At 40.3% G+C, this 16,038-nt stretch overlaps 1 protein-coding gene across 1 annotated transcript in view; it reads right to left on the reverse strand.

The window, feature by feature from the left end:
- Positions 1–15,636, reverse strand: part of LOC124145498 — a 34,837-nt gene extending 19,201 nt beyond the window's left edge. The window contains exons 1-2 of the mRNA XM_046515278.2: positions 15,566–15,636; positions 4,916–5,956 (exon numbers count right to left, since the gene is read on the reverse strand). Of these exons, the coding sequence (XP_046371234.1) occupies positions 4,916–5,939 (1,024 nt within the window). The 5' untranslated portion in view covers positions 5,940–5,956; positions 15,566–15,636. The remainder of the gene's footprint in view (positions 1–4,915; positions 5,957–15,565) is intronic.
- Between the last annotated feature and the right edge of the window lie 402 nt (positions 15,637–16,038).

Below are 16,038 nucleotides of genomic sequence, written 5' to 3' on the forward strand. Positions count from 1 at the left end.
CTTCATATATGAGATGACTAAGTGTTTGAGCTTAGTGTTCCAGCCAATACGCATGTACCTGAAACTGGTTTGAAAAAAAAATATTGCCTTTGGCCTATTTAAAAAAATGAGTTACTTCAGCTATATGATGGCGGTCTGCAACTAATGTAATCTGGATTGATATCAAGAACAAGGATCCACATGGTCAGGTATGATGACACGCAATCAACCAAGTCACAGCGCCAGAGCACCCGATCCATTTGGTCGCCTCTAACAACAAGCATGGTTGCTGGGGACCTATGTGAGCCAAGAATCCCGACTAGGAATAAAATGATTTTCTTCCAATTACCTGATCTACCATATATAACGCGAAATCTTTTCCGTGACAGTTATGCAGTTGAATATTTAATAGTCCAAAAACTATTATCTTTACAAAAGTTCTCCAACATAGGTGAAGATCCGGGGTAGAATAGGTCTTCAGCAACCCATGCTTGACATAAAAGGCGACTATGCTTGTCGTAAGAGGCGACTAACGGGATAGGGTGGTCAGGCTCGCTGACTTGGTTGATGCATGTCAACGTATCCCAATTGCATAGATCGATGCCCATGATGTCAATCACTGGATTGTCCACTGGTCCAGACTCAATTATTTACAGACTGCCGTCATATAACTGGAATATTGCTGAGTGGGGCGTTAAACAACAAACGAACAAACAACCAATATCCAACATAAATGCAGTTTGTATATATGTTTGAAAGTGTGTGTGTGAGATTTGAAACCACAATTACAGGTTTCTGGAATGTCTAAGGGACACAACTCTGCACAGTCAATAGCAATGCCTAAGATCATCATCAACCTGATCATCAATGTCTCGCTGGTGTATATAAAACATTATAGTAGACATAAGTAAACCTACGATGGGATAAAATGTGCACAACCAATCGCTCAGGGATTTACGAGAGACAGTAAGAAATGTAGCGATAAACACACATTTTAAAAAATATCACATAAAATTTTACCATAAACAACACGCTAAAATGCTAACCTATATAACATTTCTGTCTGCTTAGATAAAAGAGAATAGCAGGTCCTGTCAGTATAAAATATAAGATCCGGGGTTAAAAATCTGGTTATCTGGTAAAAGATAAAAATCATACATCTGGGCCACCCATGCTATGAACTAAATGAAATCAGAACCACATTTTTTTATGATGCAGTCACTATCAGAAACAGGGAGGTATCTAGACCAGCCTAGAGGCCATTATTTCGGCCCCAAATCTGCAGCAGATGTTGGTCAAGATTTCCAAATTCATGCTGTACAAGCAATTGTTATGGGCTTGTCGATGTGACTTGTATTTCACTGATAACAGGGCCAGTATAGAGGAAGTGGCTTTAATGCTTCGTTTAACATTATTGTACTGGATTCATTGTTAAATCTCAATATCAAAATATCCATGAATGCAGGGATATACAGTTTTTAAAAAATCCCAATTTTGAATGAAACAACAATTTTATTTTCAATTTAACTGCCAAGTGCACTTAGTTTGGAATCCGAATTGAATTCCTGGGTATAGACAAGCTTCTTGCACATAAGTTGGGATGTGGCAATGTTGCATTTTGAATGTTGGTGTAAGATGGGAAGTTGCAGTTTGCATGCTGGTGTAAGTTGGGATGTTGCAGTTTGCATGTTGGTGTAAGTTGGGATGTGGCAATGTTGCAGTTTGCATGTTGGTGTAAGATGGGATGTGGCAATGTTGCAGTTTGCATGTTGGTGTAAGTTGGGATGTTGCAGTTTGCATGCTGGTGTAAGTTGGGATGTTGCAGTTTGCATGTTGGTGTAAGTTGGGATGTGGCAATGTTGCAGTTTGCATGTTGGTGTAAGTTAGGATGTGGCAATGTTGCAGATTGCATGTTGGTGTAAGTTGGGATGTTGCAATGTTGCAGTTTGCATGTTGGTGTAAGTTGGGATGTTGCAATGTTGCAATGTTACAGTTTGCATGTTGGTGTAAGTTGGGATGTTGCAATGTTGCAGATTGCATGTTGGTGTAAGTTAGGATGTGGCAATGTTGCAGATTGCATGTTGGTGTAAGTTGGGATGTGGCAATGTTGCAGTTTGCATGTTGGTGTAAGTTGGGATGTTGCAATGTTGCAATGTTGCAGTTTGCATGTTGGTGTAAGTTGGGATGTGACAATGTTGCAGTTTGCATGTTGGTGTAAGTTGGGATGTTGCAATGTTGCAATGTTGCAGTTTGCATGTTGGTGTAAGTTGGGATGTTGCAATGTTGCAATGTTGCAGTTTGCATGTTGGTGTAAGTTGGGATGTGACAATGTTGCAGTTTGCATGTTGGTGTAAGTTGGGATGTTGCAATGTTGCAATGTTGCAGTTTGCATGTTGGTGTAAGTTGGGATGTTGCAATGAAATAATGGGAACCTTTTCTATTCCAGCATTCAACACAGAGAGAACATTTAAAATTCAACATGTTATAGACCTGTCAACATATCTGACCTTTGGAAATATAATGTGCTCTAACATAACATACTCTCACAAATGATAAACCTGCAATGAAATATGGTTGATATTAATATTTCAAACACTCTAGGGGTTAGTTTCCTTGTACCTGCATGTCGGATCGACTCAACAAATATTTGATATCACAAATACACACATAACCCATTCATGACAAAGCTGGTCAGATCACAACGCCTTCCTGTCCTCATGATCATATAACGGTCAAGTATGGCTCACTTGACGGCACTGACATTGAAAACAAGGGACCCTTGCCATATTAATACTCAATGTGAAGACAGATACCTTGGGGTCATCTCATGGTCCACTTAAGGTATTCAAACATGATGTGTTGTCTGACTAGTAGTATATGCAAAGATCTTTAACCTGATCTCCATCCAGCGCTCTCTGATGGAATTACAGTTAATTGATCTACCGCTTTTGTGTTGCTAAACGTCTTTGTTCCGATTTAATAAACACAGGAATGCTAGGAATGTGGCTGATAAGATCTTTACGACATGACACCACACAAATATTTCCTCTGTCTGTCTGGATCTTATTGTCAGGATCATGCATGTTAAGTTTCAGCTTGGTTCATAGCTTCTTATCTGATAGAAATACTTGTACATGAATGCGAGGTAATCACAAATAATAACGGTATGGGAAAACATGTTTTGCACTTAGTTGTTAATTGAAATGTAAAGCATGTTCTAAAAAGGCACACCAAACCTGCACTGAGTGAGTAAGTGAGTATGGTTTTATGCGGGACACGGGTGGCCCAGTCGTCTAAGGCACTGCGATTTGCTGTGCAGAGTTGCAGACCTTGGGCACGCCAGAAACTTATGATTGTGGGTTCGAATCCCGGTTCGCCCCGATTATGTTTCTAGGTTTGTCAGCACCATTCCCGTGCTCGTGGGTTTCACCGAAGTGGTAAACGTCTGAGACCTGCATCACTTTGGGCTTTCCTCCCACATTAAGCTGACATGCCGTGATATAACTGTAATACTGTTAAAAGCGGCGTTAAACCCAACTCACTCACTCCTAGTCAGAAAAAGTCCCCAGCAACCTGTGCTTATCATAAGAGGTGACTTAATGGCACTGTGACTTGGTTGATGGCGTGTTATCATACCCTGATGGGGTGGATCATTGCCACTTATCAATCACGAGATTGTCTGCTCATAACTTATTTACAGGCCGCTGTAAACGAGCGAACGCTTTAACCACTAGGCTACCCGACCGCCCCTTAAACCTGAACAGACATTAGTTCAACGCAAGTTATAGGATCATTGACAGCATATCAAAGTTTCCAAGCGTTTGTTGTTAACCCCCAGCTCAGCTGTAATATCTTCCAGTTAGATCTATACTATCCATTAATCATTTCTGTTCCTTTCGGCTTGTATGTGTTTGTTCTTTAACGTTGCATTCAGCAATATTCCAGCTATATGATGGCGGCTGTGAATAATAAAATCTGGACCAGACAATCCAGTGATCAATATTGTCATCAATGATCCACACAGGTATTACAGATTTAATGGACATAACGGTTAAAGCTAAAAGTGTTATAACTTTACTTATGGTAAATCTCAATATTTATTGGTTAAGTGAACTTATATCATATCATATTACTACACTGTTGAACCCCAAGAAACTAGGGTTAGAATGTCCTAAGAGGCAATTAACGGAATCAGGTGGTCCGACTCGCTGACTTGGTTGGTGCATGTCATCGTATCCCAGTTGCATAGGTCAATGCCCATGATGTTAATCACTGGATTGACTGGTCTAGACTTGATTCTTTACAGACTGCTGTCATATAGCTGGAATATTGCTGAGTAAAAAGTCAAGCAACAACATAAACAAACATACAATACTGTTGATATGACATCATCAGTTGTTTAGAAAACCCCGAACTGATAACTTTATCCCAGTGCATCAAAAACCTAATGAGAAGTTTTAATGCAGCTTTCTCTTTTTCACACATTTTCCTATATGTTCTTTCTTCACATGCCAACAAGTCGTATACAGAAGACTCTATACAAAATGAAAGTAAATCTGGAAATTTAACACTTATCATTTTATTAAATTTAGTAAATAGTCAATTCTTTACAATCACCAAAATGGTTCCTTTACGTTCTTCTAAGATTATCTGAATATTTGCCAAGTGTGCAGTATTAGTAATAAGCTTGAATATTTGCCAAGTATGCAGTATTAGTCATAAGCTTGTCTTGTCAGGAAGCTATTGCTACCTATGGTCTTGCAGTGAAACCTGTTGTATGCATACTTTTTGTGGTGAACCTGTAATTTTCAGCAAAAAATATAAAAAAGGCGTTTGAGAGACTGTATTCTTTTTTGCACATTTCAATTTGAAGGCAGGGGAAATCTGATAGCCAATTTCAAAACAATCTCTTCCCAAAAGATATGAAAATACTCACTAGATAAGGGCCGATTTCTGACCTCGTTATCCTTGCAATGTTTTTTGACACCAAAGGTAGATAACTCTGTATTTTCTCTTTCGCCGAGTCCATTAGATTCTGTGTTGTAGCAAGAGGGTAGAATATCAGATGTACACTCTGAAGATTGACCTCCGTTACGTAGCTCCGACATCTCTGATTGCACCGATGCCGATTCCATATCAATAGCACTATCAGCCTGGGACTCTGGACTCTGCAACGGTGACATCACTGTCAGCTGAGTCATCTGGACATCATGGAGCCTTGAAGCTTCTGTAATATCTGAACTTCTCCGGAATGTAGTGTTGAAGATAAAATCCGAATTTCTTTCCCTTTCACCCTTATCCTGACTATTAAATATCCTTTGGCACAGCAAATTAACTGAAGGGTCCTTCTTTGACAAATGCCCATTTTGAATGTTGGTCAGAATTTTCAAACTCCCTTCACTATTTCTTCTGTCCTGTTTCAATTCATGCTGCCGGTCAACATGATCAGCACCATTCCACACCACTTGACCATTCTCTCTCGCAGTTGAGCTGCCATCTTTACCAGAGAACGGCGACTGGTGGTACAAGAGGTCATTCAACCTTTCTGCATTGCTCTTGAGTCTTTCTTTCAAGGCATCTGACTTACAGCTTGGTAACATGTCTATTGCAGGACTAGTATTTCGTCTTTGGTAAGGACTTTTCTGATTTGACAACAGCGATTCAACACCATTAACGTTTCCCACAATCTCCGGTTCAATCTGCATTCTGCCTGTATTACCAATAATGCATTCAGAGTGACGTCTGCCTCGAACATCTCGACCAAAAGATCTGTCATCTTCATTATCAAAATGAACCCGTGGACTGTGGTTAGTCGACTTTTTGGAGAGTTTCAGTGCCTCTTGCCTTGCTTTCCGTTCTTTCCTACGTGTGTAGATCTGTGGATAGCGTACCTCCAGTTCCCGAAGGACATCCTGGTCTGTAGCTTCCGATGCTCTGCTATCTGTATCTAGACGCAGCATCTTCGACCATGCTCACTCTGGAAAACAGAACACTTAATTACATAATGGACGACAGACATCAACAAACAAATTAAAACTGTCTCCAATGAATTCAACTTTCTCGTATACAAATTGCTTTCACTCAAAACAGTGGACAAATCAGGAAACAATGAATATCAAGTTGTAGATTGAGATGTGACGACACTTCTCAAACAAAGCCAATGAGTCCTGTGCCCTATTCCACAAATGGACTTGGACTATCATAAGCCTGTTAAACAGTTCTCGATTTTGATCCTTGAAAAATACCCTTGGTTCCGTTACACAAAAGGTGGAAATTAACAAAGGGTAGAAACTAACAAGGGAAGCCAACAGATGATTGGCGCTGATCGGTGATTTGCAATAGGCAATGGAAGCCAACACTTTACAGTAATTTTGTTATCTTATTAATTTTGTTGTCCTTACATGTACATATATATGCTCTCTGCCTAATGGCATTCATTCACCTGATGAGTGAGTGAGTGAGTTTGGTTTTACATCGCTTTTAGCAATATTCCAGCAATATCATGGCGGGGGACACCAGAAATGGGCTTCACACATTGTACCCATGTCGGGAATCAAACCCGGGTTAGGCGTGACGAGCGAACGCTTTAACCACTAGGCTACCTAACCGCCCTTCACCTGATGAAGGAGTGAGCTTATACTCCGAAACGCTGTGTTCCTCATAATGAAGAAGTTGACATCCATATATTATCTGCCTTATGTATATCACTTCTAAATGCCTTTCAAAGACCTATTTATATTAGTCTTGAGACCTTAGAAGCAGTATGACCATCACACATTTTCCAACAAGATTTATTTTTCACCCAACAAAAAAATATATTATGTCTGTCATGAATTCTCCATGGTCTTTGGCACACATACTTATCACTGTGATAAATCTCACTTAAACATCTTTGATACATATTTTTAGGTGTGTTTGCTGCTTTAATCTTTTATTAACGAGTATTGTCATTTTGTACAAATTCAAGGCCTTTCAAGCTATTTTGGTGATTTTCAAGCTTGACAAAAAGCGAGGCGTTTCAAGAGGGGCCTTACAATTCAAGGCTTTTTTAAGCCTGGCTGAATGACAAAACCATGCATAGGTAATATGTGCATCTTAGATGCTACTATTATCATGATTATAAAGAATGCTTTCTTGTCGAGCTTCAGGAGACAAATATTGACTCGATGCCAGACTTCAGTTTGGCATGAACATATATGCACTTACTAATTACAGTGTGGGTAACAGTGATCAATACAGACAGGAAACACAGAATGGGATACTACAAAGGATACTACAAAGGATACTACAAGGGATTATACATGAAAGATATCAATAAAAGGAAACACACTTGAGCGTGTAACTACATCTTGTGAAGGCCAGATAAAACATATTCTTGTTTCTTGTGATTTTTTTCAATAGTCCAGCTATATGATGGCAGTCGGTAAATAATCGAGTCTCATGTCCTGAAAAAATGCGTTGTGAAAAATAAAATTGTTTGGTTTGTTCTTTCATAGAAAAATTAGGTTGCACTGTACTAGCTATATCTAACTTTTTGTTTGTTGTTTAATGCCACACTCAGCAATAGTCCAGCTTTATGACAACGATCTGTGAGTATTCGAGCCTGGACCAGACAGTCCAGTGATTGACATCATGAGCATCGATCTATGTAATCTAGATATGATGACATGCATCAACCAAGTCATTGAGTCTGACCACCTGATCATTTAAGTGGCCTCTTACAACAAGTATAGGGTTTAACACCTGGTGTCATCACTGTTTAATGGTGATTCACAAACACGTGTTTATGATAAAGTAAGAATCGTACAATGGACTCTATTTGTTTGTTTGTTGTTTAACGACGCACTCAGCAATATTCTAGCAATATGACAGTTGTCTGTAAATAATCGAGTCTGGACCAGACAATTCAGTCATTGACATCCTGAGCATCGATCTACGCAATTGGGACACGATGACATGCATCAACCAAGTCAGCGAGCCTGACCACCCAATCCCGTTAGTCGCCTCTTACGACAAGCATAGTCACGTTTTACGGCAAGCATGGGTTGCTGAAGACCTATTCTACCCCGGATCTTCACGGGTGGAAACGAAAAAGCACTCAGTCACATAATTTGCAAATACATATTTCCTAAATAACTATAATTATTTTAATACATAACAAATATATTTCAACAAAGCCAGGAAATTTGTTTAATAAAGGTGTGTTCCTTCTACTGAGCAAAATATTTAATGCCAGAGTTAATAATATTTTAGTTAGTTAAAAAATAAGAAAAACATAACAAAATGTTTTCCATTTATATAGGACCAAATTACCGTATTCGATGTAATAAGCGCCCACGGTTTTCAAAATTAGAAATAGGGGGCTCTTATTAGAATGTTATTTTGGTGAAGAATACAGAGTTGAAAGATAAATTTCGTGGTTTATGCTGACAGCCTGAAATGTTTATGTACGACAGATATATTTTTCCAGAATTAAATGCCCATAATTAAGGGTGCATATAACACATGAGTGCGTATTATACGCGAATAAATAAGTCTTGTGTACATTGATCAATCGGAAGGGGTGCTAATTGGGATTGTTCACTAGCCAATATCTTAGCAAATGTCGCCATGGGCGCTTATTAGAGCCGGGCGCTTATTACGCTTAAAATTATGAGTGAGTGAGTGAATATGGGTTAACGCCGCTTTTAACAATATTCCAGCAAGATCACTGTGGGGGACACCACAAATGGGCTTTACACATGTCAGGAATCAAACCCAGCCCTTCGGCGTGATGAGCGAACGCTTTATCCACTAGGCTACCAACCGCCCCCATTAAAATTAAGAGTTTTCTTGTTTATGGAAAGAGTTGTGTCGCTTGTATCTTATGCCCCTTGTATCTTGTACGTCCATGCTTACATCATAAAGAGGCAGGACCAAGGCTGTAGTGACCACAATTCAGTTCAACTATGAATGAATGACACCTGATGAATGGCTTGGCTTGAGCAAAAGTTGGAATCTAGTCCAAAAACGAAATTTGCCTTGAAAAAGTCATTTTTAACAGTGCATGGCAATTGTAGGATGAATGGGTTGAGGGAAACAATAAATTTATTTGAACAAGTCTAACGAGTGTGTCACATCATAACCGGCTGGGCATACAAAGGAACATGTCTACATGCTTCATTTGTTCATTCATTCAACCAGTTAACATCCCTGGTGAACCCTTCATCATGTACTCCAGTAGTCACTTAATGTTGCTGTTTTGTATTAGTCGGCAATATTCCAGATATATTACGACTGGCTGTGGTCAATGGGATGTGAGTCAGCACTGACTCCACTGATGGCATCATCAACAATGTCACGGGGCACCGGCGGCCCAGTTGTCTAAGGCAGCCGTCGCTGTGCAGAGTTGCGTCCCTTAGGCATGCCAGAAACCTATGATTGTGGTCCGAATCCCAGTTCGCCTCAATTATGTTTCTAGGTTTGTCAGCACCATACCCGTGCTCGTGGGTTTCAACGAAGTGGTAAACGTCTGAGACCTGCATCACTTCGGGCTTTCCTCCCACATTAAGCTGACTCACCACGACATAACTGTAATACTGTTAAAAGCGGCGTTAAACCCAACTCACTCACTCAACAAGTCACTGGGGCATCATTACACGCAATCATTCAGGTCTCGTATGGACTCTTAAGGGACAGGCTATTGGGATTCTGAATGGAGATTTGGTATCTGCAAAACCAGATATTTTATATAAGCACACATCTTGCAAGGATGTATTTTTGTGACAGACAATTTCCTTTATTATCAACAGTCTGAAGCATAACTTTTTTTTCAAGGGGTACAATCATTTGGGTGCTGGGGACCTATCCTGATCCAGAATCTCTGAGGGACACAATCATTTGGGTGCTGGGGACCTTTCCTGATCCAGAATCCTTGAGGGACACAATCATTTGGGTGCTGGGGACCTAGTCTGATCCAGAATCCTTGAGGGACACAATCATTGGGGTGCTGGAGACCTAGTCTGATCCAGAATCCTTAAGGGACACAATCATTTGGGTGCTGGGGACCTTTCCTGATCCAGAATCCTTGAGGGACACAATCATTGGGGTGCTGGGGACCTAGTCTGATCCAGAATCCTTAAGGGACACAATCATTTGGGTGCTGGGGACCTAGTCTGATCCAGAATCCTTAAGGGACACAATCATTTGGGTGCTGGGGACCTATCCTGATCTAGAACCCTTGAGGGACACAATCATTTGGGTGCTGGGGCCCTATCCTGATCTAGAATCCTTGAGGGGCACAATCATTTGGGTGCTGGGGCCCTATCCTGATTCAGAATCCCTGAGTGACACAATCACAGAATGTTGGGAATGGTTTTGTGCTTAGGTCTTACATCTTTTATTTATTGGCTAAGATCAACTGGAGCCCAAACCTCTTAACATGATTAATATTAACATAAAAGGAGGTACAAAAAATATATCTACACTGCATAGGAAGTATCCTAGTAAACATACATGGCATCAATTATTTCCAAACCCTACCAACACAAACATTGTCAAATGATATTGTATAAATTCAGAATTCTGATATTATTATTTTAATTTTTTTTATTTTGTTTACCCAAAGTCTTGAGTTATGATCTATAAACCATAAATTAAAAAAACATATGAAAAACAAGTTGTATTAATCATGCTTAAAGTCTGTACAAAAATTCACAATGCAGGGATAGGTTTATCAGACATAATATTTCCCAAATTGACTTGAATTCAAAATATTATTGTATGTAGGGGATTGATGCAAAGTGTGCACACCGTTTTTTACGATTATACATCCATAAACACACAAAATATTGAGGTCAATTCTTAATTGTCTGTAATCATTGTACGTTAAATATTCAGTTTCATAAATATTTGAGGTAAAAACTTTGCCTCTCTTTATTTACCCTGCATTAATTCTGCGATCCAGAGGGTACAGTTGTCATGGAAACATACATATATCACATCATCCTTTGTCATAGCAAGATCATGCCATAGCATTCTATATTAATGACGTGTCTGTTACACCTGAGGGTTCACGTAAATGAGCCATTGTAATTAACAATGTTGCTTGTCGTATAAAGCGACTAACGGGATCGGGTGGTCAGGCTCGCTGACTTGGTTGATGCATGTCATCGATCCCAATTGCGTGGATTGATGCTCATGATGTCAATCACTGGATTGTCTGGTCTAGACTTGATTATTTACAGACAGTGCATATAGCTGGAATATTGCTGAGTGTGGCATTAAACAACAAACACAGAAACAAAACCATGCTTACTGAGCATACAATATGAGGTGAGGTTCAAGATTATTGCACTGTTAAAGTGATGTGCATGCTAATGTGTGTGCATGCATGCTTTTACTAGTCAGGACTATTGCTGGTTTGATAGTGCTAGCCCACTGAGATACCATCCCAGTTTTACATGAATACCCAACTCAGACACAGTATAATGACTCAGGTGCGACAAGTTCTTATTTATCCCCTTGATGTCGAGCGCCAGGCAGGACAACAAGTACTGTCTTTTAACGTTTTGTGGTATGTAGCTGGGGATTGATCCACAGACCTTCATCTCCCCAGGGAAAGGGCTCTATCCTCTACACCACAGAAGCAGTCCCATACAAGCGGGGAACCAGGAAAGAGGGCTGGGACGGATAACTCAGGTACTCGGTTGGGTGGGTCTTGAGTAGGACCCGGTGACCACAGTACTACCCAGACCTGTAATTAGTCACGTGATATATTGCTTAAAGACAAAACCTCACTATAGCTCAGTGATTCCACTACAAGTCGCTAATGTTCGTATTTCTTTCTGATGATGCACACATTCCTTTTGACTTATATATGTTTGAGTAAAGATTGAGCTTCAGTCAACTTCGGTGTACGGATAATCTGATCGTTTGATACATGTATCTGAATAGTTTTTGCCAGGGCTACAGCTAAACAATTCCCAATCAGACATTTTCTACACAACTTGAGACCTAGAGAGTGGGTCCCAGCCCTACTAGGAACATCTGATAACCCTGCCTAACGTCATAGGTTTGAAATTTCTGGTTATCGAATACACAATAACACTGAAAACACTGCAAACACATGATGACTATAATTTAAGTTATGCCTGCAATAACAAAATGACCCTTTTTATCACAACTCTTTCTGTGAAAAAAACAATCTCCCAGATGGGTAGCACTGTGGAAATAATCAATACATAACAACAAGAAGTAATAAGTGACATGTCAGGCACAGCTTATGAAAGATTCCCAAAGGAAACAAGCAAACAACAATAAATGTCCCATTAGAGCTCTATCTTCCTGACAATGACGTGATTATAATCCAGCAACCTAGCCATGTCGCCATGTCGCATACATACAGAGTAGTAAATATTAGTAGTTGTCAAGAAAACAGTATTCACTGTGTTGTCATGGCAATACATCAATGATACATTGTGTCCATGTATTTACTTTTTAAAACATGACTTTGCACAATTAATATTCGGTTAGGATAAAAATGACTAGACTAATAAACTAGATAATAGTAATGTTGAAAAAATTGAACAGTTTGTAACAGAATATAGAGATCTCACACCTAAGAAATGATTAACATGAGTGACAGTGCAGTCGAAACAAGAGATTCTGCTTAATCAAATGTCCCCTTCATTTACTATGAGGAATATTCATTGATACCTATTTCTGAATGATAGTTTAATTATGGAGTTATCCTCATGATTTCTTTATGAAGATTCTCTTTGCAGCCTTGATCAGTTGTACAATGACAGTCTGTACCTCTTCGTTCGACCCGTGAAGATCTGAGGTAGAATAGGTCTTCAGCAACCAATGCTTGCTATGCTTGTCTAAAAAGGCGACTAACGGGATCGGGTGGTTAGGCTCACTGACTTGGTTGATGCATGTCATTGTATCCCAGTTGCGTGGGTTGATGCTCATAATATCAAACACTGGATTGTCAATTATTTACAGACCACCGTCATATAGCGGGAATATTGCTGAGTGCGGCATGAAACAACAAACATACAAACAAACCTCTTAGTTCAGAACACCAAGTCCAACAACACAACCTCACAGTGAAACTGGCCACAAGAGTTCAAATTTGTTCATGTTTTCATTTCACAGAATTCTAATTCCAGTTCTCTCCGATTTTGTTTCCAGGTTTGTCAGCACCATACCCGTGCTCGTGGGTTCCACTAAAGTGATAAATGTCAAAGACCTGCATCACTTTGGGCTTTCTTCCCACATTTAGCTGACACACCGTCATATACCGTATTCGACGTAATAAGCGCCCTGCTCTAATAAGCGCCCATGGCGACATTTGCTCAGATATTGCCTAGTGAACAATCCCAATTTGCACCCCTTCCGATTGATCAATGTACACAAGACTTATTTATTCGCGTATAATACGCACTCATGTGTTATATGCACCCTTAATTATGGGCAATTTAATTCTGGAAAAATATATCTGTCAACATTTCAGGCTGTCAGCTTAAACCACAAAATTTATCTTTCAACAATTTTTTCACAAAAATAACATTCTAATAAGAGCCCCCTATTTCTAATTTTGAGAGCACCCTGGGCGCTTATTACATCGAATACGGTAGCTGGAATAATGTTAAAAGCGGCGTTAAACCCAACTCACCAATCCACCCAGTTATCTAATCCACTCATCCACCCAAACACAACCACCCACTCACTCATCTCACAGAAATTCTGCAAAATCCTACAAATGTGACAGCGACCATCACGTTGTTCAACAAGGGTTAAAATGGGGGTTTATGTCTAAAGCAAGTGAACTGTCAAAATCTAACTGTCTGGAATTAAAGGTGCTTTACTTAAATTTATGCACTCAATATGGGTTGCAACTTATGTCAATTCATTGATTACTATTTACACTTCAGCAAAATGCTTGCCAAATGGCACACCTGAGATTTTGTTTGGTGCATCTTAGTTTTAATGTCAACATGAACCTGGTCTGTCTGTCTGTCTGTCTGTCTGTCTGTCTGCCTGTTTGCTTGTCCAAGTCCAGACTAATGCCGATTTATAGTGCTAGCCCACTGAGATACCATGCCACAGTTTAACATAAATACCCCACTAAGACACAGTATACTGGCTCCGAGCAGACCAGTCGTTGTTTTAGCCCCTTAATGCTGAGCGCCAGACAGGGTAACAACAAGTACCATCTTTTAACGTCTTTTGGTATGATGGGGATCAAACACCACACCTTCTGCTCTATGGGCGGATGCTCTACCACTAGACCACTGGGGCGGTGTGGGTACAATGGCACTGCAATGGGGTACCCCCTGTAAGGATTCAAGTAGAATAGGTCCATTGCATCATGTGGTTTGTTAGAACATGTTTCTTTTGTCATACTTAACCTCCAGTCAACACTGACCATCATGGCATTAATGTTGTTTGTTTGTTTGTTGTTTAACGCCGCACTCAGCAATATTCCAGCTATATGACGGCGGTGTGTAAAATAATCGTGTCTGGACCAGACAATCCAGTGATTGATATCATGAGCATTGATCCACGCAATTGGGATACGATGACATGTATCAACCAAGCCTGACCACCCTATCCCGTTAGTCGCCTCTTACGACAAGCATAGTCACCTTTTACGGCAAGTGGGGCGGTCGGGTAGCCTAGTGGTTAAAGCGTTCGCTCGTCACGCCGAAGACCCGGGTTCGATTCCTGACATGGGTACAATGTGTGAAGCCCATTTCTGGTGTCCCCCGCCGTGATATTGCTGGAATATTGCTAAAAGCGGCGTAAAATCATATTCACTCACTCACTTTACGGCAAGTACTGGTTGCTGAAGACCTATTCTACCCCGGATCTTCACGGGTCGGCATTAATGTTGAGAAAATCATAATGGAAATAGGAAACAGGCCTGATCATGCAGTGAAACGCAGAGGCCAAGTAATGGGGTCTTGTCTAACATGGTTTTGACAACAAAGTCTGAAACAACAGGATAAATAGGCTCTGCACTAATGGTGACCAGAATAATTAGAATTTACAGGGTCCAGATTAACAGGGTCTGGATTTACAGGGTCCAGATTAACAGGGTCTAGATTTACAGGGTCCAGATTAACAGGGTCTGGATTTACAGCATCTGGATTAACAGGGTCTGGATTAACAGCATCTGGATTTACAGGGTCTAGAACTACATGGTCTGGATTCACAGGGTCAGGATAAACAGGGGCTGAATTTACATGGTCCTGATTAACAGGGTCTGTATTAATAGGGTCTGAGATTACAGGGTTTAGATTTCCAGGGTGCTAACTAACAAGGTTGCACAAACCTGATCTGAACTAACAAGAATTTGATGCTTATAAATATTATCAAAGCCTAATTTTTCTCCCAACAAACTTCCAAAAATGGACTGTCCTTTAAATCAATCAAAGAATCTCGAGAAAAGAATAAACACGAACCCTCACCAACACAATTAATCCCAAACACCGACATCTAGCAGCAAGAACAACACCATTAAATTTGCCCGTGTCACAACTGAACCAGAAATGTATCTCTGTCAAAGAGAATTTATCATACAGTAAAGATCTCCTACCTGATACAATCTGCTTATAACACAGCCACAACATTATCACCAATAACACTGAGTGTATCCGCAGATACGACTTCCGCGGGGGCCATCTCCGTCTACCTGATGATCCGAGGTGTTTGTGGAGTCTGCATTATATATGAATGTCACAACCTCATGTGTGACATGTCATGTAGCCCCATGCTTGTTGATGTAGGTCAACCTCATTGGCTTGAAAAATAGACTGTATTTGTGAGTGAGTGAGTGAGTGAGTGAGTGAGTGAGTGAGTGAGAGTGTGTGCGTGCTTGCGTGAGTGAGTGAGTGAGGTTTTACGCCGCTTTTAGCAATATTCCAGCAATATCACGGCAGGGACACCACAAATGGGCTTAAAACATTGTACCCATGTCAGGAATCAAAATCAGGTCTTCGGCGTGACGAGCAAACACTTTAACCACAAGGCTACCCGACCGCCCCGAGTGAGTGAGTGAGTGAGTGAGTG

Source organism: Haliotis rufescens, unplaced genomic scaffold (genome assembly GCF_023055435.1).
Source record: "Haliotis rufescens isolate VD_foot unplaced genomic scaffold, xgHalRufe1.0.p SCAF_8, whole genome shotgun sequence".
NCBI classification, from domain to species: Eukaryota; Metazoa; Mollusca; class Gastropoda; order Lepetellida; family Haliotidae; genus Haliotis; species Haliotis rufescens.